This window comes from Ranitomeya imitator, chromosome 4 (assembly GCF_032444005.1).
Source record: "Ranitomeya imitator isolate aRanImi1 chromosome 4, aRanImi1.pri, whole genome shotgun sequence".
Lineage (NCBI taxonomy): Eukaryota > Metazoa > Chordata > Amphibia > Anura > Dendrobatidae > Ranitomeya > Ranitomeya imitator.
The window spans coordinates 312,613,775-312,637,840 of NC_091285.1; the positions used below are offsets into that span (position 1 = coordinate 312,613,775).

Below are 24,066 nucleotides of genomic sequence, written 5' to 3' on the forward strand. Positions count from 1 at the left end.
GCTGTTCCTGATCGTGGGGGCATAGCCTAATTGGCATTTGTGGCTGTCAGATTCAGGCCAAGAGACTGGCCGCCCTATGTATCGCAGACATACTGTGAAGCATGAATTCTACCGAACAATAATGAAGAGTTAATCTAAATGATTGTGTAAATTGTGCCAGTCTAATTTCTTAGTATTCCCTGCATGTTCCATGTCGGCACAGATCTTATTCTGGTGCGTTGCTTTCTGTGGACTTCATACCGCTGCCAGCATGCCCATTAGGTTCTGCGTGGTCTCCGGTTCATGAGCTGCTGATTATTTTTAGGCCTATGTTTCCAATGATGCTGGAAATGAAAGCTTTGCAGCCCCCATAGATTTTAGATTAGTCAAAGATCTGAACTGAAATCTAATAAGGTCTATTAATACATTTCTAACATATATTAACAAATGAAAAATGCTGAAAATTCTTACAAACAAGAGACTACATGTCCCTGCATGTCTGCCTCTAACATTGCCACTGATTGCTAAGCATCGCTGTAGAGTGATTTCTGCAGGACGTATTAAAGGCTGCTGTAAGGTGACCCTTTACTTGTCTCTGTACTCAGCGCACACGTGTGTATATCTCATAATAAATTTCTCTATATATTTGTTATTTTTCTCTGATCCTATACTGTTTGCTGCTGTGTAGGCTGGAGTATGAGGGTGTGCCTGTCCTTTCCCTGCCCATGTCATTTAGTAAGTCTTTATTGCCATAAATGGACACATAAGCAGTTGTCACACTGTTGAGATGCTATTGGTTTGTATCATGTGTAGGAGGAAGTGGTTGTAGTGTAGTCTGTATGTAAAGTGAAACGATGAATGCATGCTTATTGCCTAAGAAGAAATTGTTATTGGCTATCAGAATACAGCCCTACAATCTGACAAATTCAGATCATCCGAAAATGTTGCAAAGTGAATCTGTATCCCATGTGAAGACCCTGCCAGGGGATCCGTGTGCTGCCTTTAATTTTAGAATTGCTTACTGAGCAGTTAGATTTCTCTGCTGTCAGAAGTACAACTAAAGAGGGGACCGTTATTGGCGTGTAAGATGGGAAGCTGAGGTCTGTTGTATCTAACCATTTCTTGGTTAACCCCTTAGTAACAGAGCCAATTTGGTACTTAATGACCAGGCCAATTTTTGCAATTCTGACAACTGTCACTTTATGAGGTTATAACTCTGGAACGCTTCAACGGATCCCGCTGATTCTGAGATTGTTTTTTTTCGTGACATATTGTACTTCATGTTAGTGGTAACATTTCTTCGATATTACTTGCGATTTATTTATGAAAAAAAACGGAAATATGGCGAAAATTTTTAAAATTTTGCAATTTTCAAACTTTGTATTTTTATGCCCTTAAATCAGAGAGATATGTCACGAAAAATAGTTAATAAATAACATTTCCCACATGTCTACTTTACATCAGCACAATTTTGGAAACAAAATTTTTTTTCTGTTAGGGAGTTAAGGGTTAAAAGTTGACCAGCAATTTCTCATTTTTACAACACCATTTTTTTTAGGGACCACATCACATTTGAAGTCATTTTGAGGGGTCTATATGATAGAAAATACCCAAGTGTGACACCATTCTAAAAACTACACCCCTCAAGGTTCTCAAAACCACATTCAAGAAGTTTATTAACCCTTTACGTGCTTCACAGGAACTGAAACAATGTGGAAGGAAAAAATGAACATTTAACTTTTTTTTGCAAACATCTTAATTCAGAACCATTTTTTTTATTTTCACAAGTGTAAAAACAGAAATGTAACCATAAATTTTGTTATGCAATTTCTCCTGAATACGCCAATACCCCATATGTGGTGAGCTCTCTGAACCCCCAAGTGCTTCACAGAAGTTTATAACGTAGAGCCGTGAAAATAAAAAATCGCTTTTGTTTACACAAAAATGATCTTTTCACCCACAAATTCTTATTTTCACAAGGGTAACAGGAGAAATTAGACCACAAAAGTTGTTGTGCAATTTCTCCTGAGTACGCTGATACCCAATATGTGGGGGTAAACCACTGTTTGGGCGCATGGCAGAGCTTGGAAGAGAAGGAGTGCCGTTTTACTTTTTCAATGTTGAATTGGCTGGAATTGAGATTGGACGCCATGTCGCGTTTGGAGAGCCTCTGATGTGCCTAAACAGTGGAACCCCCCCCCAAGTGACCCCATTTTGGAAACTAGACCCCTTAAGGAACATATCTAGATGTGTGGTGAGCACTTTGAACCCCCATGTGCTTCACAGAAGTTTATAATGTAGAGCCGTGAAAAAAAAAATCGCATTTTTTCTACAAAAACGATCTTTTCGCCCACAAATTCTTATTTTCACAAGGGTAACAGGAGAAATTAGACCACAAAAGTTGTTGTGCAATTTCTCCTGAGTACGCTGATACCCAATATGTGGGGGTAAACCACTGTTAGGGCGCACCGCAGAGCTTGGAAGAGAAGGAGTGCCGTTTTACTTTTTCAATGTAGAATTGGCTGGAATTGAGATTGGACGCCATGTCGCGTTTTGGAGAGCCCCTGATGTGCCTAAACAGTAGAAATCCCCCACAAGTGACCCCATTTTGGAAACTAGACCCCCCATGGAACTTATCTAGATGTGTGGTGAGAACCTTGAATGCCCAAGTGCTTCACAGAAGTTTATAATGCAGAGTCGTGAAAATAAAAAATATTTTTTTTTTCCACAAATGATTTTTTTAGCCCCCAAGTTTTTATTTTCACAATGGTAACAAGAGAAATTGGACCCCAAAAGTTGTTGTCCAATTTGTCCTGAGTATGCTGGTACCCCATATGTGGGGGTAAACCACTGTTTGGGCGCACGGCAGAGCTCAGAAGGAAGGAGCGCCGTTTTGGAATGCAGACTTTGATAGAATGGTTGGCGGGTATTATGTTGCGTTTGCAGAGCCCCTGATGTACCTAACCAGTAGAAACCCTCCACAAGTGACCCCATTTTGGAAACTAGACCCCCCAAGGAACTAAGGCTAGGTTCACACTAGCGTTGCGCCGCCCTGCGTCGGCGACGCAACGCGCGACGCACGTAAAAACGCGCGCAAAAACGCGCGCGTTTTGCGACGCGTGCGTCGTTTTTGACGAAAATCGGACGCACAGAAAATGCTACAATGTAGCGTTTTCTTGCGTCCGACGCTAGCGTCGGAAACGACGCACGTGGCAAAAACGCCACCAAAACAACGCACGCGTCCCCTATGTTAAACATAGGGGCGCGTCGCCGCTGCGTCGCCGGCGCAACAGCGACGCACATTGGCGGAACGCCAATGTGAACGTAGCCTTATCTAGATGTGTGGTGAGAACTTTGAATGCCCCAGTGCTTCACAGAAGTTTAGAATGCAGAGTCATAAAAAAAAAATATATTTTTCCACAAAAAAGATTTTGTAGCCCCCAAGTTTTTATTTTTACAAAGGTAACAGGAGAAATTGGACTGCAATAGTTGTTGTCCAATTTATCCCGAGTACGCTGATGCGCCATATGTGGGGGTAAACCACCGTTTGGGCGCACGGCAGAGCTCGGAAGGGAAGGAGCGCCTTTTTGGAATGCAGACTTTGATAGAATGGTCTGTGGTCATTATGTTGCGATTGCAGAGCCCCTGATGTACCTAAACTGTAGTAACCCCCCACAAGTGACCCCATTTTGGAAACTAGACCCCCCATGGAACTTATCTAGATGTGTGGTGAGAACTTTGAATGCCCAAGTGCTTCACAGAAGTTTATAATGCAGAGTCATAAAAAAAATATATATTTTTCCACAAAAAAGATTTTGTAGCCCCCAAGTTTTTATTTTTACAAGGGTAACAAGAGAAATTAGACCCCAGAAGTTGTCCAATTTATCCCGAGTACGCTGATGCCCCATATGTGGGGGTAACCCACTGTTTGGGCGCACGGCAGAGCTCAGAAGGGAGGGAGCACCATTTGACTTTTTGAGCGCAAAATTGGCTGTCTTGTTTGGAGACCCCCTGATGTACCTAAACAGTGGAAACTCCCCAATTCTAGCTCCAACCCTAACCCCAACACACCCCTAACCCTAATCCCAAACTGATCCATAATCCTAATCACTAACCCTAACCATAATCACAACCCTTACCCCAAAACAACCCTAATGTCAACCCTAACCATAACCCTAATCAAAACCCTAAATCCAACACACCCCTAATCCTAATCTCAACCCTAATCCCAAACCTAACCCTAATCCCAAACGTAACCCTAATGCCAACCCTAATCCAAACCCTAACCCTAATCCCAACTCTAACCCTAACTTTAGCCCCAACCCTAACCCTGGCCCTAAGGCTACTTTCACACTTGCGTCGTTTGGCATTCCGTCGCAATCCGTCGTTTTGGACAAGAAACGGATCCTGCAAATGTGCCCGCAGGATGCGTTTTTTGCCCATAGACTTGTATTGCCGACGGATCGTGACGGATGGCCACACGTCGCGTCCGTCGTGCACTGGATCAGTTGTGTTTTGGCGGACCGTCTGCACAAAAAAACGTTCAATGAAACGTTTTTTTGTACGTCGCATCCGCCATTTCTGACCGCGCATGCGTGGCCGTAACTCCGCCCCCTCCTCCCCAGGATATAGATTGGGCAGCAGATGCGTTGAAAAACTACAGCTGCTGCCCACGTTGTACACAATTTTCACAACGTGCGTCGGTATGTCAGGCCGACGCATTGCGACGGCCCCGTACCGACGTAAGTGTGAAAGAAGCCTAACCCTAAATTTAGCCCTAACCCTAAATTTAGCCCCAACCCTAGCCCTAACCCAACCCCGTAACCCTACCCGTAACCCTACCCGTAACCCTACCCGTAGCCCTACCCCTAGCCCTACCCCTAGCCCTACCCGTAGCCCTACCCGTAGCCCTACCCCCAGCCCTAGCCCTAACCCTACTTTTAGCCCCAACTACTGTTCTCCTGCCGGCCGGCAGATGGAGACAGATGGCGGGCGCACTGCGCATGCGCCCGCCACTTTCTTTTCCCCGGCAGCCAGGAGGAGCAGCAGGAGGACCCAGGGACACAGGTGAGTATGCTAGGGTCCCCGAATCCCCCTATTTCTCTGTCCTCTGATGTGCGATCACATCAGAGGACAGAGAATTACACTTTACTTTTTTTTTTTTTTTGCGGTCGCCGGTAAACAGTTAATTACCGGCGATCGCAAAACAGGGGTCGGTAAAACCGACCCCGATCATGCTCTTTGGGGTCTCGGCTACCCCCGGCAGCCGAGACCCCAAAGATTCTCGCGGGGCCGGCCGGCGGGCGCACTGCGCATGCGCCCGCCATTTTGAAGATGGTGGCGCCCACCGGGAGACACGAGGAGCACCGGGGGAGCTAGGTAAGTATTGGGGGGCCACCTGGGACCCCTTTTCTCTGTCCTCCGATGTGCGATCACATCGGAGGACAGAGAAATTAAAGGGATCGCGTTTTTTTTTGTTTTTTTTTTGCGATCGCCGGTAAACTGTTAATTACCGGCGATCGCAAATGCAGGGTGGGTTAAAAAAACCCCGAATCATGTTCTCTGGGGTCTCGGCTACCCTCGGCAGCCGAGACCCCGGAGGAAATCCGACTCTGGGGGGCGCTATTCACTTTTTCCACAGCGCCGTTAATTAACGGCGCTGTGGTTTAAGTACCCTTAGCGGCCGCCGTTAAAAGGCGTATCGGCGGTCGCTAAGGGGTTAAATATCTCATGTATTTATAGAGGCAAATTCTGTTTAGAAGCTATTTTTTTCTTCTTCCATATATTCTGTAAAACCATTCAAAATTAATATAGGGTCCTATGTGTAGGATCTTTCACCTCTTGGCTAGTTATGAGAGGTTACAAAGAGGGTCTCTCTCTGGGGTATCTGTACTTTCTTGCATTAAACAGACAATTCATTGATTTGAACAGGAACTACAGTACATCATATTTAATTTCACGTCCAGTGACCATACAGGTGTATTAACGCTTTCTTTTTTGGTTGGTTTCTCCACAGATTAAAGCTGATTGTGAGGGCTACCAGTATGGCGCTACTTTGTGATCTCTAGGGACTGTCAAAAGTGGAGAACCCTCTTTAAAGGGAACCTTTCACCCGTTTTGTCACATATCAACTAGAAGTATCACTTTATTCATCGCCTGTGCTGCATTCCATAAATGGTTATATAGCTCCTTGACTCCCCATGTATAACCCAAAAAACCTTTAGACGTTCTCCTGCGCTGTATGTTAATCCTGACGGTCTGCTGCTCGCCGTCCTACTGCTTTGATTGACGTGAGGGACGCCTCATTGCCGAGCGAAATCTTGCACCTGCACAGAGAAATTATGGCTCACGCCTGTGCGCTATACTTTGCCCTACTGAGGGCAGAGTCGAAAGCATAACTGTGCAGTAGGGCAAAACATAGTGCGCAGATGCGAGATTTCGCCTTGCAATGTGGATGACGCCAAAAAAAGCAGCAATACTTGTGTTTAAAGATGGCTATATAATTTTTTTTTTTTTTTTTTACCTCTAACATATGATTTAAATAGTGCCCTCAAAATATGAAATGTCACTCATGACCAGGTTTAATTCCAAGAAGAGCAGCACTTACACATTTTTGTCATTAGGGCAATGCGGCACTGCTTTCAGTGGAAGTGGCAATGTGACAGTTCAAAAAAAAATATAGGGGTTGCTATGTTTTGCTATAATACCCTTTTCTCTAGTGAATAGTGAGGGTTAAGGAGGTCAAGAATCTCAATTAGTGAAGCCAACCATAAACAGAAGTCTGTCAGCCCAGTCTACTGATTTCCAAGATCCTGACTTTAGAGAGCACATTCAAATAAACTACCGTACTACTTTGTGTATGTCTGGCTACAGTGTTGGCTTTGGTGATCATTGTGGATCCAGTTCTAAACTTAGTTTTCAATCTGGCCTCGCAGGTGGGGTGGGGGACATTAGATAACAATTTTACTCTAAATGAAAAGTACTGCACATATTGTGGTTCTGCAGCACTTGAAGATGTGTAACATAGTAACAGTTATTAAGGTTGAAGGAAGACTTTAAGTCCATCTAGTTCAATCCATAGCCTAACCTAACATGCTCTAGCATGTTGATCCAGAGGAAGGGAAAAAAAAAGCCTCATGTGGCAAAGAGTAAGGCCGGTTTCACATTTGCGGTTGTGTCCGCAGCGTTTCAGCCGCAGTAATGCGCATGCGTTGTGTATTCCTATATTTAACATTATAAACGCAAGTGTCTGCGTTTGGCGTCGTTTGACGACGCATGCGTCGTTTTGTCGTCTGCGGTTTGGCGCGTGAATTCTACATGCAGTAATTTTGTAGGCATCAAAAAGCCGCCTAGAAACATATGCGGTTGTTAGCGGCACAAATGCGCAAAAAAAAACGCATTGCTGTCTATGTGAACGCATGTTGCCGCAAGCACATGCATTTGCTTGCGTTTGTGAACGCATGCGTTGCACCAGAGAAAAACATGTCTAGACACTGATTAGCCTCCCCCCCACATACAAGGTGATAAAGGGAGGGAGTGGGCATTGCCAGGTCACTACACAGCAGACTGGGAAGCAGGCCACACAGAGGAAAGCAACTTGGAGGAAAAAGACTCTGAACAATGTGAGTATATCCTAGCCAATTCCTTTGTTTTCTATTTTCTGTCTCTACATGTGCTAATATCTTCCATTTCTTTCTTTCTGCATCAGAATGTCGTCTTCTGATGAGGAGCAACATCCTGGGCCTTCTGAAGCCGAACATGTCAGCGAAGTGAGTATTCGCCTCCTCAGATTGGTAAGTATTCACTGTCACATCTGCACACATAACAATTTTTTTTTCCTTTTTTAGAGTTCTTCTACTGCGGCAGAGGCTGAGCAGGAGCAGCAGACTCAGTCGGATGGCAAAGCGGCAGCGTGTACGTACGTACACAAGGTTGACTGTTTACTGTATCCTCACTTTAGTATTCTTGAATCTTCCTTTCTTTACTTTACTCTTTCTTTACATTTGTCTTCTGCACTCCTTTTGTATCTTGACTTTCCTTATTCATGCCATTTCTCATCCTCTGTTTTCTTTCTTTTCCTTATGTTAATGTATCCTACATTAATGTCTTTATTTTTTAGGTTCCAGAACGGGATGAAGACCTAATAGAAAATGACCTCCTCATCTCCCTGGTCCAGGAGCGAGTCCCGTTGTGGGACACCCGGGTTCCACAGCACTCGGACAATGTGAAAATCCGGAGCCTATGGAATGAGGTGGCCAAAGCGATGTGGGATGGCTGGGACAACGCCCCTTCTCAGGTCAAAAGTGCATTTTGTAAGTATTGCAATGCAGTGTGAAGCAGCAGAGACCTTGGCCGTGCTCACACAACTATGTGTGATGATAGAAACTCTCAGGAGTTTCATAACACAGTTGTGTAAGCACGGCCAAAAGTACATTGTGTAACCATAATTTTTTGTTTTTTTCAACAGTGCAGAAAGTCAAAACACGTTGGCGTTCGATGAACGACCGCTTCAACAAGGACCTGCTTCAAGAGAGCCGTGTTCCCAGTGGTTCAGGAGCAAGGATCCGAAAGTACAAACACCATCGTATTTTGGCATTTTTTAAGACCGGTTCTTGCCCAGAGAACGTAAGTATTTATCTCGTGCTTTTGGTTGTGTTGTATTGCCATAATCTGTATGTTTCTATTCCACAGGAGTTGGTGTCTGGATAATTTTTGGTATTAATGTTTTTTTCCTTTTTTTCACAGCACATGGAGCAGTACTGTTGGCCCAGGTTCTGGAGCGGTCCTTCATCAGACAGCCATGGACCCGTCCCAGCCATCCAGCAGCGCTGCAGCAAGTGGGCCTGCCACACTACCTGGAGACCAGGAAGCTGGTCCATCAGGTCTTCCCCTTTCCCAGTCCTCTGCCCCCTTTTTTTTTTTTTTTTTTTTTTTGGGGGGGGGGGGGGGGGGGTCCTCCTGGCAGAGGGCATCGGACAGGTCCCTCATGCCCGAGTTTCTGCACTTGAGCTCGGTTTTTCACGAAGGACTCAAGGTTTTGGGTGACCGAATGGATATTTCCCTTAGCCACATGAATACACGTATCCAGGATGTCACCAAAAGCCTTGACCAAGTAAAAGCCTACCTCCAGAGGCCAGCACATCATTTCTTAAACCAAATTGAGCAGGGCACGTCGGAACACCTTACTCCTGATCTCCAGCTTAGTGTCATGCAGGCCTGCAATGCTGCTTACGTGCAGGCTATGCAGCAGTCTGTATTTTCAGGAGACAGAGGCGGCATATCCACCTGTGCCTTCACTTTCACGATTAACCTCAATGCCGACCTCTGCTGCATACCACTGCACGGCCACCTCTATTCCTAGCACTGCTGGACACCAGTACAGCACCACCACATGCCGAGTGCTGTAGGACAGCCCACCGCCACCACCATGACAACCGCTGCTCCTGCTTGGACCTCCTCCACGGACACCACGATGCAGCAGCAGGAACCTGGCATGGCCTTCCGTACCGCCTCCACCACGATGCAGCAGCAGGACCCTGGCATGGCCTTCCGTACCGCCTCCACCACGATGCAGCAGCAGGACCCTGGCATGGCCTTCCGTACCGCCTCCACCACGATGCAGCAGCAGGACCCTGGCATGGCCTTCCGTACCGCCTCCACCACGATGCAGCAGCAGGACCCTGGCATGGCCTTCCGTACTGCCTCCACCACGATGCAGCAGCAGGACCCTGGCATGGCCTTCCGCTCTACAAGCGCTATGGACTCTGGCATGGCTGCACGTTCTACAAGCAGTATGGACTCTGGCACAGTGCAGCCGGACCCTGACGGGTCATCAACCACGACCATGCCACGACATATGAGCCCACCGAGGCTTACCAGAACCCGGCGATCCCAGAAAGGGAGAAAAAATAAAAAAAACACCCCCCACCCCCGTTTCCATCACTCTACCCCAAGCAGGCGCAGTTAGATAAATATTTTGGTTGTTAAAAAATAAATACAAGTTTTTTGCCCCCAATTATGTTTGGTTTATTGTGTCTTTTGCCGCCGGCAACACACACCGTGCACCAAATAAAACACTGCGCCGCACACTTTATTTTTTGGCCACATCATAGCTCCAATAGTTAGCAAGTAAAATACTGCAGCTTTGTGTGTCTTTAGTATAGAGATATGAGATGGGCCACTAAATTAATACTTGTATTATCTCCGTAATCTCTTCTTTCTGCTTAGTTTGTGACTAGTGTTGCAGACTGAAGAGAAAATGGTGGCAATACAATGCAAAACTATACTCTACAGGTCAGGTGTCCAAAAACTCATTAGTTGGGACGCCTGACCTGGTGAGTAGAGAAGTGCATTGTATAGCCTCCTTTTTCTCTTCTGTGTACATAATCTATTTTACACAAACTGAAGGGACGATGGCGGTCATACACGGCATATCTATGCTCACCTGCACATGTGTCAGAAATAGTGAATTCATGAGGCTGTTATGTGCATCATGAATTAATTATTTCTGACACCTGACTTGATGAGTATAGATATGTTTTGTATGACAGCCATTGTCTCTTCAGTCTATGTCCAATGGATACTGCATAGCAGAACAGAATCAGGACGCAATGACGTCAACAACCTTATCACTAAAACAACATGGCTGCCGTCACACTAGCAGTATGTGGTCAGTATTTTCTATCAGTATTTGTAAGACAAAACAAGGAGTGGAACAATTAGAAGAAAAGTATAATATTAGTATATCTAGCACCTCATCCTTTATCACCCACTCCTGGTTTTGGATTACAAATACTGATAATAAATACAGACCAAATACTGCTAGTGTGAGGACAACCTCGGTTTATAGAGGAAATACATATGAGACATGGTCAAGACACCAAAAAACGTTTATTAACGAGAAACATTAGTAACATGTAAGAAAATAACTGGTACAGATAAAATAACAGGACATTTACACAACATTGTCCTGCCATGACACACGTCCAATATCCGAATCAAAAAAGGCAGCAAATTGGTCTCGCATGTGGCCAACTTCAGCTGTTGACCGCAGTGGGTGATGCTGGTAATCGGGCAGTGGGTGTGCAACTGGTTCATCCAGTTCAATGTTGGGCCGCTCCTTAGCCATTATGTACTTGTGCAGAACCACACAGGCATTGACCACCTCGTCGTCTGTCTCCATTTTTAGATTAATGGCTAATGCAAGAATGCACCATTTTAAGACTAGAATACCAAAGGTACACTCTACTGTTCTTCGAGCCCTGGTCCGTCTGTAGTTAAAGATCCTTTTAGTGTGGTTCAAGACCCGACTGGAATATGGCTTCAGTAGGTTTTCACACATCTGAAAGGCCTCATCCCCCAACCATAACAAATGGCATCGGTGGACCTTGAGTGTTGGGGAGAGGCTGTGGCGGGGGAAAATTGAAGTTTTTGCCATACACAAGGCGGCCCATATCAGAGTTCTTGAAAGTCTGGGAATCGTTGCCACGGCCAAAAGCTCCAATGTCCACGGTGATGAAGCGACAGTCCGCATCGGCTATTGCCATGAGCACAACAGAAAAATATTTTTTATAGTTGAAGTACTCCGATCCTGTTCTGGCTGGTTTGATAATGCAGATGTACTTTCCATCCACCACTCCCAAACAGTTGGGGAAATCTCACACACTCCAGAATTTTTCTGCAATTCCAATCCACATGTCCGCGGTGGGTAGGGGTATAAACTCATCCCGGAGTACATTCCACAAAGCCCGGCAGGTGTCCGCAACTATTCCCGACAGGGTGGATATTCCAAGCCGGTATTGGAAATGGAGGGATGATAAACTCTCTCCGGTTGCCAGAAATCTGGAAGAAAGTAAATAATAAAGAAAAATTACAATCAATTCTATTTATGGTGTGGTTATGCTAAAGACATAAAGAAAAATACCAAACAGAAAAAAACACATGTCAGAACACCCAAAATTAGCACTGGCATTGGTTTACATTTCTTACGTACCTTAATGTAGCCAGCAGACGTTCCTCGGGTGGAATCGCTCTACGGAGCTGGGTGTCCTGTCTCCATATGGCTCCTTGGACACGAGCAAGCAAATCCCGGAACGAGTCTTGCGACATCCTTGTGTATTCTGGGAATTTGTCAGGGTTCTCATTAATCTCGCCATACAGCGTGTGATAGGCTCCACGGCTCTCACGTAATTCAATAATGGGGTGTATCTAAAAACACCAACGCCGTCTGCTTCTCCATCTTTCGCGATTTCTGTCTTGCTCCCAAGTAAATGCACAGGCAAGAAACCGCTTGATGCTTAAATCCTGGTTGAAATAAAAGCTCTCCATGCGAAGATCCATCATGACACAGGATACAGTAGCACACTGTTAAGATTTCAGCAGTCCTAGGGTCTATATATAGAGATCCAATAATACACGCCCTCTGTAGTCCCATTGGCGGTGTCTGATTACCTAGATTTTTCTCCTGTAAAATTTCTTACCATGCGCGCACAAAACGCAAACGCAGACAAAAACGCATAGAAAAGCCTATAAATGCGGCGTTTTTTAACCGCATTTGTCAAAAAAAGCCGCATTTGTACGCTTTTCTATGTGTTTTTTTTTCTTCTTGCACATGTGGATTAAACGCTGCGGATTCTAACGCAAATGTGAAACTAGCCTAAGCTCCACATTGGGGAAAAAAATTCCTTCCTGACTCCAAATACGGCAATCAGACTAGTTCCCTGGATCAACACCCTATCAAGGAATGAGGACTGCACTGCCCATCCTAGGGGAGACTGATTTATATTTTTCCTGGGAGTGAGTTTAGTTTCTTACAAATTTTGTTTTCCTTTTTGCTTTTAGGTTCGTGTAGCAGCAAAATTCATCATTCATGCCCCTCCAGGAGAGTTTAATGAAGTGTTTAATGGTGAGTAAGAGTTTTTTAGCTTTGCATTTTTACTTTAATATTCTTGAGTACTTTACAATATTTGCAAAGGCAGAAGACCCTTTGGGTTAAATAATGGCTCCAATTCTTTTGTGGTGCACTTTAATATTAAAACACAAATATATATTTACAAAATTGGAGTGCAAACTTATATATATATATATATATATATATATATATATATATATATATTAGTTTGCGCTGCAATATATTCTAATTATGCACGTACGCACCACACCGCTATTGCTTTCTTGTTGAGACAGCTGTATGAATGGACTACTGCATAACTTTGTGAATGAACTACTATTGACACAACTGTTTGGCTGATCTGCTATGTAGAACACTAAGGGTATGTGCACACGTAGAATGGTCCACTGCGGATTTTTCTGCAGCGGATTTGATAAATCCGCATTGAAAAACCGCTGAGGTTTTTACTGCGGATTTATCGCTTTTTTTTTATTGCGGATTCACGTCTGCAGTTTTCTATTGGAGCAGATGTAAAAACGCTGCGGATCCCGCACAAAGAATTGACATGCTGCGGAAAATAAAACACTGCGTTTCCGCGTGTTTTTTTCCGTAGCGTGGGCACAGCATTTTTTGTTTCCCATAGGTTTACATTGTACTGTAAACTCATGGGAAACTGCTGCGGATCCGCGGCTGCGCATCCGCTGCGGATCCGCAGCAAAATCCGCATCGTGTGCACATACCCTTATGGTTTGTAGTAAAGGTGGAGGAAAGTGTATTATACATGAAGCCATGCCCTACATGTGGATGCACCATGGTGCTATTATGGTGTAGCACAGGGTATGATCATAGCATTCGGGGGGGGGGTTCTGGAATGTCGTCACTCATTTAATCAGAAAGTACTTGGCTTACAAAGTAGTCTATATGAAATAGATGAAAATCTGATTCACTTTTCATTTGTGCTTTTGAAAGTTTTCTGGTTGGTGGTGGTTAAAAGGTACAAATTTCACATTTCCTATTGTTTGATAAAGTACATGTGTGGCAATGCTAAGGACAGTATTTCTATGAGAACAATGAGAAAAATTACAGATAGCATCTGCTCATGCATTCCAACTGGGTAATATTCATGGCTCCAGTGACTGGAGGTAAACCTTTTACCTCCAGTCACAGCTACGGGCTCACGCTGTCATTTGACAGCGTGGGAGTCACGACTGTGTGACCGGTGGTAATGATTTTCCCACTGATCAGATACAGGTCATGTTCGGGGCCCCAATCAAGTGAATGGGGTCCAGGATTGAGTACTGTTCTTGTACCTGATCCCAACATTTTCTTAATTGTTGGTCCGGACCTTAACATCCAGGGGTCCTCCCATCTCGATCTAGAAGGTCTCCCTACACATTAGACTAAAGTTGATTAAAATAGGCAATTTCAGCCATAATTAACAAATTTGACTATATTCATTTCAGTGAGCCAAATCACAGACCATCATAGTCTGGGAAGAAATTGTTGGTGTTAAATTTCCGTCTGGTAGTTGAACTAAAGATTTTCTCCTTTGCCTGGTATGATTGAACGTGTATGGCCAGTTTGAAAGATAGTAATGGCCAGCATGGATTAAAATGTTAATGACTGTGTTCGCGTAATGATTTTGAACAATCATTAACCTACTTTTATCTAATGTGTATAACCACATTTGAGGAGGGCTTGTCACTAAGGCTAGGTTCACATTGCGTTCCTGGCGTCCGTTAGATGGACTACGTTACACTGCGGCATAACGCGGTGTAACGTAGTCCGGTAACGCCGCCATTGAATGCAATGTCGCACGCATCGCTAGCGCTCGCCCACAATGGGCGTGCGCTAGCCATGTGCAGTCATTGAGTGATGGACCCCGAGACGCGGGCTGCAGCGTTTCCGGGTCCGTCACCACTAGCGCAGATAGAGCTAGCAGATGCTCCATCTGCGCTAGCGCGATGTAACACCGCTACTTGCGCTAGCAGCAGCCCGTTGGCGTATGTGCTGAACCGGCTGCTGCTAACGCAGTGTATAAAAATTGGAACAGCACAATGCTCACCGGTGGGTGCCTGGCCTCCTGGGTAGAATGGTGCACTCATCCACCCAAATTGTATACCAAATAGAAAAAAAGAAGGCAGCACTCCAAGTCCTTTTCAAGGTGAAATCGTGTAGTTTATTCAAACCCACATCTCTGTAATGTTTTGGCTCACACTGAGCCTTTCTCAGGCAATGGGTGTAGCTTTCAATTGTGTTTTTATAGGCATAATCTACAGTCATTTGCATATTAAAACAGATAGCCATTAATATATATTTACATAGTCTTTCAAATTACATCATATAAAAAATCCTCAGTGCAATCCCTTTTCATATAAAAGTGCAATGTGCTAAAGTGCTATTATAAACCATGAATCTTCACAATCATATTTCTCATTGATTAAATACTAATATATTCCCTTATTATGTAAATATCACGTGCTTATTATATATATATATATATATATAGTCATTTTTATCCCTTACCCTGCTGCGTGTGGGTCAACACACATGGAGGACGCTGTATCTGCCATTGCCGGCGCTCTATTGCGCATGTCATGATGTCATTCCACCCCGTCATGGGCTGTCAGCCAATCACAATATACATTCAGCTCATATATATACAGGTCCTTCTCAAAAAATTAGCATATAGTGTTAAATTTCATTATTTCCCATAATGTAATGATTACAATTAAACTTTCATATATTATAGATTCATTATCCACCAACTGAAATTTGTCAGGTCTTTTATTGTTTTAATACTGATGATTTTGGCATACAACTCCTGATAACCCAAAAAACCTGTCTCAATAAATTAGCATATTTCACCCATCCAATCAAATAAAAGTGTTTTTTAATAACAAACAAAAAACCAACAAATAATAATGTTCAGTTATGCACTCAATACTTGGTCGGGAATCCTTTGGCAGAAATGACTGCTTCAATGCGGCGTGGCATGGAGGCAATCAGCCTGTGACACTGCTGAGATGTTATGGAGGCCCAGAATGCTTCAATAGCGGCCTTAAGCTCATCCAGAGTGTTGGGTCTTGCGTCTCTCAACTTTCTCTTCACAATATCCCACAGATTCTCTATGGGGTTCAGGTCAGGAGAGTTGGCAGGCCAATTGAGCACAGTAATACCATGGTCAGTAAACCATTTACCAGTGGTTTTGGCACTGTGAGCAGGTGCCAGGTCGTGCTGAAAAATGAAATCTTCATCTCCATAAAGCATTTCAGCCGATGGAAGCATGAAGTGCTCCAAAATCTCCTGATAGCTAGCTGCATTGACCCTGCCCTTGATGAAACACAGTGGACCAACACCAGCAGCTGACATGGCACCCCACACCATCACTGACTGTGGGTACTTGACACTGGACTTCAGGCATTTTGGCATTTCCTTCTCCCCAGTCTTCCTCCAGACTCTGGCACCTTGATTTCCGAATGACATGCAAAAATGCGGCACCTGTAGCCCATTTCCTGCACACGCCTGTGCACGGTGGCTCTGGATGTTTCCACACCAGACTCAGTCCACTGCTTCCTCAGGTTCCCCAAGGTCTGGAATCGGTCCTTCTCCACAATCTTCCTCAGGGTCCGGTCTCCTCTTCTCGTTGTACAGCGTTTTCTGCCACATTGTTTCCTTCCAACAGACTTACCATTGAGATGCCTTGATACAGCACTCTGGGAACAGCCTATTTGTTGAGAAATTTCTTTCTGGGTCTTACCTTCTTGCTTGAGGGTGTCAATGATGGCCTTCTTGACATCTGTCAGGTCGCTAGTCTTACCCATGATGGGGGTTTTGAGTAATGAACCAGGCAGGGAGTTTATAAAAGCCTCAGGTATCTTTTGCATGTGTTTAGAGTTAATTAGTTGATTCAGAAGATTAGGGTAATAGGTCGTTTAGAGAACCTTTTCTTGATATGCTAATTTATTGAGACAGGCTTTTTGGGTTATCAGGAGTTGTATGCCAAAATCATCAGGAATAAAACAATAAAAGACCTGACAAATTTCAGTTGGTGGATAATGAATCTATAATATATGAAAGTTTAATTGTAATCATTACATTATGGGAAATAATGAAATTTAACACTATATGCAAATTTTTTGAGAAGGACCTGTATATGTGTGTGTGTGTATGTGTATATATATATATATATATATATATATATATATATATATATATATATATATATATATATATTGTGTATATGTGTATATCTATAATATAACGCTGGGAGCGTCACTCTGTCCGAAGCCTCTATAGACTGCGCAAGCGCCGGCGCAGTCTGGGCCTCACAGAGCGACGCTCCCGGGAGATCGCGGTATGCGTAAGCACTGAACGCATACCGCGATCTCCACCGGAGAGTCAGGGACCGCCAGGAGGGAGGGTAAGTATACTCACCTTTCCCGGTTCCAGCGCTGCTTGCGGCTCCGTCTCCCGGCTCCTCTGCTCCCGGCTCCGGAGGGCGCGGACTGCGCAGGCGCCGGAATCGGCGCCTGCGCAGTCCGCGCTTTCCGGCGCCATTTTCTTGAAGACACACTCCGGCTCCACTGCAGGTGTGTCTTCAAGAAAATGGCGCCGGAAAGCGCGGACTGCGCAGGCGCCGATTCCTGCTGCCGGAATCGGCGCCTGCGCAGTCCCCGCTTTCCGGCGCCATTTTCTTGAAGACATACCTGCAGTGGAGCCGGACGATAGGTGAGTATGGTATTTTTTTTTTTTTTATATGGCAGCAGCATTCGGGGGCATACACACTGGAGCGGGGGGCATATAATACAATGGTGGCGCAGGATGGCAGCAGCACATGACAGAAAGGGCGCAGGATGGCAGCAGCACATGACAGAACGGGCGCAGGATGGCAGCAGCACATGACAGAACGGGCGCAGGATGGCAGCAGCACATGACAGAACGGGCGCAGGATGGCAGCAGCACATGAGCGAACGGGCGCAGGATGGCAGCAGCACATGACAGAACGGGCGCAGGATGGCAGCAGCACATGACAGAACGGGCGCAGGATGGCAGCAGCACATGACAGAACGGGCGCAGGATGGCAGCAGCACATGACAGAACGGGCGCAGGATGGCAGCAGCACATGACAGAACGGGCGCAGGATGGCAGCAGCACATGACAGAACGGGCGCAGGATGGCAGCAGCACATGACAGAACGGGGACGCAGGATGGGAGCAGCAAATGACAGAACGGGCGCAGGATGGGAGCAGCACATGACAGAACGGGCGCAGGATGGGAGCAGCAAATGACAGGATGGGAGCAGCAAATGACAGAATGGAGGCGCAGGATGGGAGCAGCACATGACAGAACGGGGGCGCAGGATGGGAGCAGCACATGACAGGATGGGGGCGCAGGATGGAGCAGCACATACCAGGATGGAGACCATATACCAATATAAATGCTCGCCACCCGGGCGTAGAACGGGTTCAATAGCTAGTATATGTATGTATATATGTATGTATGTATGTATATATATATATATATATAATATATATATATATATATATATATATATATACACTAGCTGAAGAGCCCGGCGTTGCCTGGGCATAGTAAATATCTGTGGTTAGTTATAGCACCTCACTTCTCTTATTTTCCCATCACGCCTCTCATTTTCCCAATCACATCATTCATTTTCCCCCTCACATCTCTCATTTTCTCCCTCACACCTCTCATTTTCTCCCTCACTCCTCTCATTCCCCCCTAACACTTGTCATTTCAACCTCACATCTGTCATTTTCTGATCACTCCACTATTTTTCCTCACTCCTCTCATTTTGCACTCACACCTTTTCATTTTCACCTCATCACCTCAGTATATACATGTTTGTCATCTCCCTTATATATAGTATACATCTGTGTCATCTCCTGTATATAGTATATACCTGTGTCATCTCCCCTGTATATAGTATATACCTGCTGTGTCATCTCCCCTATATATAGTATATACCTGAATGTCATCTCCTTCTATATATAGTATATACCTGTATGTCATCTCCTCCTGTATATAGTATATACCTGTCATCTCCCCTGTATATAGTATATATCTGTGTGTCATCTCCTCCTGTATCTAGTATATACCTGCCTGTCATCTTCTATATATAGCATATACCTGTATGTCATCTCCTCCTGTATATAGTATATACCTGTAAGTCATCTGCTCCTGTATATAGTATATACCTGTATGTCATCTCCTCCTGTATATATGTACCTGTATGTCATCTCCTCCTCTATATAGTATATATCTGTTTGTCATCTCTCCTGTATATAGTATATATCTGTGTGTCATCTCCCCTGTATATAGTATATACCTGTGTGTCATCTCCTCCTGTATTAGACCTCGTTCACACGTTATTTGCTCAGTATTTTTACCTCAGTATTTGTAAGCTAAATTGGCAGCCTGATAAATCCCCAGCCAACAGGAAGCCCTCCCCTGGCAGTATATATTAGCTCACACATACACATAATAGACAGGTCATGTGACTGACAGCTGCCGTATTTCCTATATGGTACATTTGTTGTAGTTTGTCTGCTTATTAATCAGATTTTTATTTTTGAAGGATAATACCAGACTTGTGTGTGTTTTAGGGCGAGTTTCGTTTGTCAAGTTGTATGTGTTGAGTTGCGTGTGGCGACATGCATGTAGCGACTTTTGTGAGATGAGTTTTGTGTGGCAACATGCGTGTAGCAACTTTTTGTGTGTCGCGTTGCATGTGACAGGTTAGTATAGCAAGTTGTGTGCAGCAAGTTTTGCGCATGGCGAGTTTTATGTGTGGTGCCTTTTGAGTATGTGCAAGTTTTGTGTGAGGCAACTTTTGCATGTGTTGCAACTTTTGTGCATGTGGCAATTTTTCTGCGTGTGCAAGTTTTGCGTGTGGCGAGTTTTCCATGAGGTGAGATTTGCACTTGTGGCGAGTTTTGCAAGAGCCTAGTTTTTGCATGTGGCGAGTTCTGCACGTGGCGAGTTTTGAGCGACGACTGTTGTGTTTCGACTTTTATGTGGCGAGGTTGGTGTATTTGTGGTGAAATGTGTGCTGAGGGTAATATGTGTTCAAGCACGTGGTAGTGTGTGGCGCATTTTGTGTGTGTGTTCATATCCCCGTGTGTGGTGAGTATCCCATGTCGGGGCCCCACCTTAGCAACTGTACGGTATATACTCTGTGGCGCCATCGCTCTCACTCTTTAAGTCCCCCTTGTTCACATCTGGCAGCTGTCAATTTGCCTCCTACACTTTTCCTTTCATTTTTTCCCCATTATGTCGATAGGGGCAAAATTGTTTGGTGAATTGGAACGCGCGGGGTTAAAATTTCGCCTCACAACATAGCCTATGACGCTCTCTGGGTCCAGACGTGTGACTGTGCAAAATTTTGTGGCTGTAGCTGCGACGGTGCAGATGCCAATCCCGGACACACACACACACACACACACACACACACACACACACACACACACACACACACACACACACACACACACACACACACACACACACACACACATTCAGCTTTATATATATATTTTGGAATGATGCTCAAGATCAAAGTGGAAAATGAAGTTGCAGACTGATCCAACTTCAGTGGAAATGCCTCAAGACAAGGAAATGATGAGTAGTGTGTGACCTCCACGTGCCTGTATGATCTCCCTACAACGCCTGGGCATGCTCCTGATGAGGCGGCGGATAGTCTTCTGAGGGATCTCCTCCCAGACCTGGACTAAAGCATCCGCCAACTCCTGGACAGTCTGTGGTGCAAGGTGACGTTGGTGGATGGTGCGAAACATGATGTCCCAGATGTATTCAATCGGGTTCAGGTCTGGGGAACAGGCGGGCCAGTCCATAGCTTCAATGCCTTCAGCTTGCAGGAACTGCTGACACACTCCAGCCACATGAGGTCTGGCATTCTCCTGCATTAGGAGGAACCCAGGGCCAACCGCACCAGCATATGGTCTCACAAGGGGTCTGAGGATCTCATCTCTGTACCTAATGGCAGTCAGGCTACCTCTGGCGAGCACATGGAGGGCTGTGCAGCCCTCCAAATAAATGCCACCCCAAAGCATTACTGACCCACTGCCAAACCAGTCATGCTGAAGGATGTTGCAGGCAGCAGATCGCTCTACATGACATCTCCAGACTCTGTCACGTCTGTCACATGTGCTCAGTGTGAACCTGCTTTCATCTGTGAAGAGCACAGGGCAGCAGTGGCGAATTTGCCAATCCTGGTGTTCTGTGGCAAATGCCAAGCGCCCTGCACGGTGTTAGGCTGTGAGCACAACCCCCATCTGTGGACGTTGGGTGCTCAGACCATCCTCATGGACTCGGTTTCTAACTGTGCAGACTCATGCACATTTGTGGCCTGCTGGAGGTCATTTTGCAGGCCTCTGGCAGTGCTCCTCCTGTTCCTCCTTGCAGAAAGGCTGAGGTAGCGGTCCTGCTGCTGGGTTGTTGCCCTCCTACGGCCCCCACCACGTCTCCTGGTGTACTGGTCTGTTTCCTGGTAGCGCCTCCAGCCTCTGGACACTACACTGACAGACACAGCAAACCTCCTTGCCACAGCTTGCATTAATGTGCCATCCTGGATGAGCTGCACTACCTGAGCAACTTGTGTGGGTTGTAGAGTCTCTCATGCTACGAGTGTGAAAGCACAACCAACATTCAAAAGTGACCAAAACATCAGCCAGAAAGCATTGGTACTGAGACGTGGTCTGTGGTCCCCACCTGCAGAACCACTCCTTTATTGAGTGTGTCTTGATAATTGCCAATAATTTCCATTTGTTGTCTATTCCATTTGCACAACAGCATGTGAAATTGATTGTCAAACAGTGTTGCTTCCTAAGTGGACAGATTGATTTCACAGACGTTTGTATTAATATGTGTGTATATTATATATATATTATAGTAAACTAGGGGGCAGGTCACTGAGGGATCTGTGACCTATCAAAAGCCATACTGATGAATACCTAATAAGAGCACCACAAGAAGGACCACTCCAGAACACGAGCATATCATTAAGGTGGATTTCGTCAACCAGTGTAATGGCGCCAACCTGACACTGTCTGTAGGTTGCTGTGCACAATCCTGCTGACAGGTTCCCTTTTTAAATGTACTGGTGCTTTGTATGGTTAAAGTGATTCTCGGTCCAAATGGAATATTTGACACTACAGTACATGTGAAATGTGTACCAGCATACCTAGAACACTTCAAAACAAACCTGCTGCCATTCCTTGGTTTTGGAGTCTTGTATGCACCCTTTCAAAACTGTCCCTTGTATCTGTGACTTCTCCATAGAGAGTGTTTTTAGACGTCAGATCCCTCCGAGGGAATTGTCTGTGACTTCTAAGAACACTCTCCACAGAAGTCACAGAAAACGGGGGCATTTTTGGGAAGATGCAAAGAAGGCTGTAAAACGGGGGAATGACAGTAGTAGTAGGGCTCCAATTATGTTGATGGTACATGTAACCTGTATAATCACATTAATGTGGACTGAAGGGACGCTTGCTTTGTGATTTTCCTGAACAGTATCAATGTTTGATCCATATTGATATTTTCAGTGGTTCAGCCTTCAACATCTTTGCCAGTTTGTCTTGTGACTAGAGATGAGCGGTGTTCGAGTCGAACTGTTCGCCAATTTCAAATTCGAGCTGTTTTGGGCGGTGTTCGAGTCGTTCGTCAAACTCGAACAATTTGGTTAAAATTCGGCTGTTCGAGTTTCTGTTCGATAACTGTTCGTTCACCAAAAGATCTGTGCTGAATAGTGTTGAGCAATCCGATACTGCAAATATTGGGTATCGGCCGATATTCGCTGTATCGGAATTCCGATACCGAGTTCCGATACTTTTGCGATATCGGATACCGGAGTCGGAAGTTCCCATAGTGCAATGATGCACTATAATGGAGTGTCGGCGGAGACTGCGTGTCTGTGTGTGCCTGCCTGCCGGGGGCTCTGTGCGTGCCTGCCGGGGGCTCTGCGTGCCATACATACAGACATACAGTACATTAAACATGGAGTACATACTCACCATTACTTGTCATTTTGATCCCCGAAGCCAGTGTCATCTGTAAAAAAGATTAAAATAACAAACAACCGATATACTCCATGTCCGCAGAAATCCACGAGTGTCCCACGACGATCTCCCGTGTAGAACGGCAGCATCAGCTGATGCGACCGCTCTCCAGGGGCTCCAGGAACACAATGACGGGAGGAAGGTATCCTTCCGCACTGTATTCCTCTGCCGCTGTAAAAAAAAAAAATAGTCCCTAGTCTCACTTATGGCATTGCTGTGTAAGAAATTTTCCCACGCAGCAATTGCCATAAAGTGAGACTTTGAACTATAGTAACCTCAGTGATGCACTGCAGGAGCCATTGTCTCCTGTCAGTGTGTCACTGAGGGTCCTATAGAGCAGTGACATCACCCGATGTCACTGTTCTATAGGGGAGATCGTTGTGGGACACTCGTTATTAATTGGACTATGGCGGACAGGTAGTATACGGTTTATTTTACATTTTTTGCAGGCGCTGAAGTATGGTAAGTATGGTTAAATGAAGAATATTAAAGTGTGGAGTGGGAAAAGAGGGGCTAAGTGCCGGAATTGGTGCATCTTCTGTGCCATTTCTGGGGCGGCTGTCGGCTGGTATTTGTAGCAGGGGGGGGGGACAATATCCATGGCCCCTCTCAACCTCTCTAGGCTATGAATATTTGCCCCCCGCCGTCGGCTTTCCCCCTCTGGCACAGAAAATTGCGTGGGAGCTGTTATGACCTGGTGGTTAGGAGCACCCGGCACGACCTGATAGGTAAACTCACACAGGACAAGCTCTGGGATGTGGGCCCTAATCCTATCACAACAACTAGAAATAGCCGTGGAGCGTTCCTGACTCTCCCTAGACGCCTCTTCACAGCCTAAGAGCTAGCTAGCCCTAGAGATAGAAAATAAAGCCTACCTTGCCTCAGAGAAATTCCCCAAAGGAAAAGGCAGCCCCCCACATATATTGACTGTGAGTAAAGATGAAAGTCACAAACGCAGAAATGAAACAGGTTTCAGCAAAGGGAGGCCAGACTTACTAAACAGACAGAAGATAGGAAAGGTATCTTTGCGGTCAGCACAAAAACTACAAAAGACCACGCAGAGTGTGCAAAAAGACCTCCGCACCGACTAACGGTGCG

General features: G+C 45.3%; 1 protein-coding gene and 1 long non-coding RNA gene across 2 annotated transcripts in view; both read left to right on the forward strand.

Annotated features, from left to right (window-relative positions):
- The window catches only part of CAPZA2 (capping actin protein of muscle Z-line subunit alpha 2), a 98,716-nt gene that overhangs the window by 14,553 nt on the left and 60,097 nt on the right, over nucleotides 1-24,066 (forward strand). The window contains exon 2 of the mRNA XM_069764844.1: nucleotides 12,820-12,883. Coding sequence (XP_069620945.1) covers nucleotides 12,820-12,883 — 64 coding nt within the window. The remainder of the gene's footprint in view (nucleotides 1-12,819; nucleotides 12,884-24,066) is intronic.
- Nucleotides 8,040-8,827, forward strand: LOC138674096 (uncharacterized). Its single transcript, XR_011320481.1, has 3 exons — nucleotides 8,040-8,291; nucleotides 8,447-8,604; nucleotides 8,725-8,827. It is a non-coding gene; the product is annotated as an uncharacterized lncRNA (long non-coding RNA).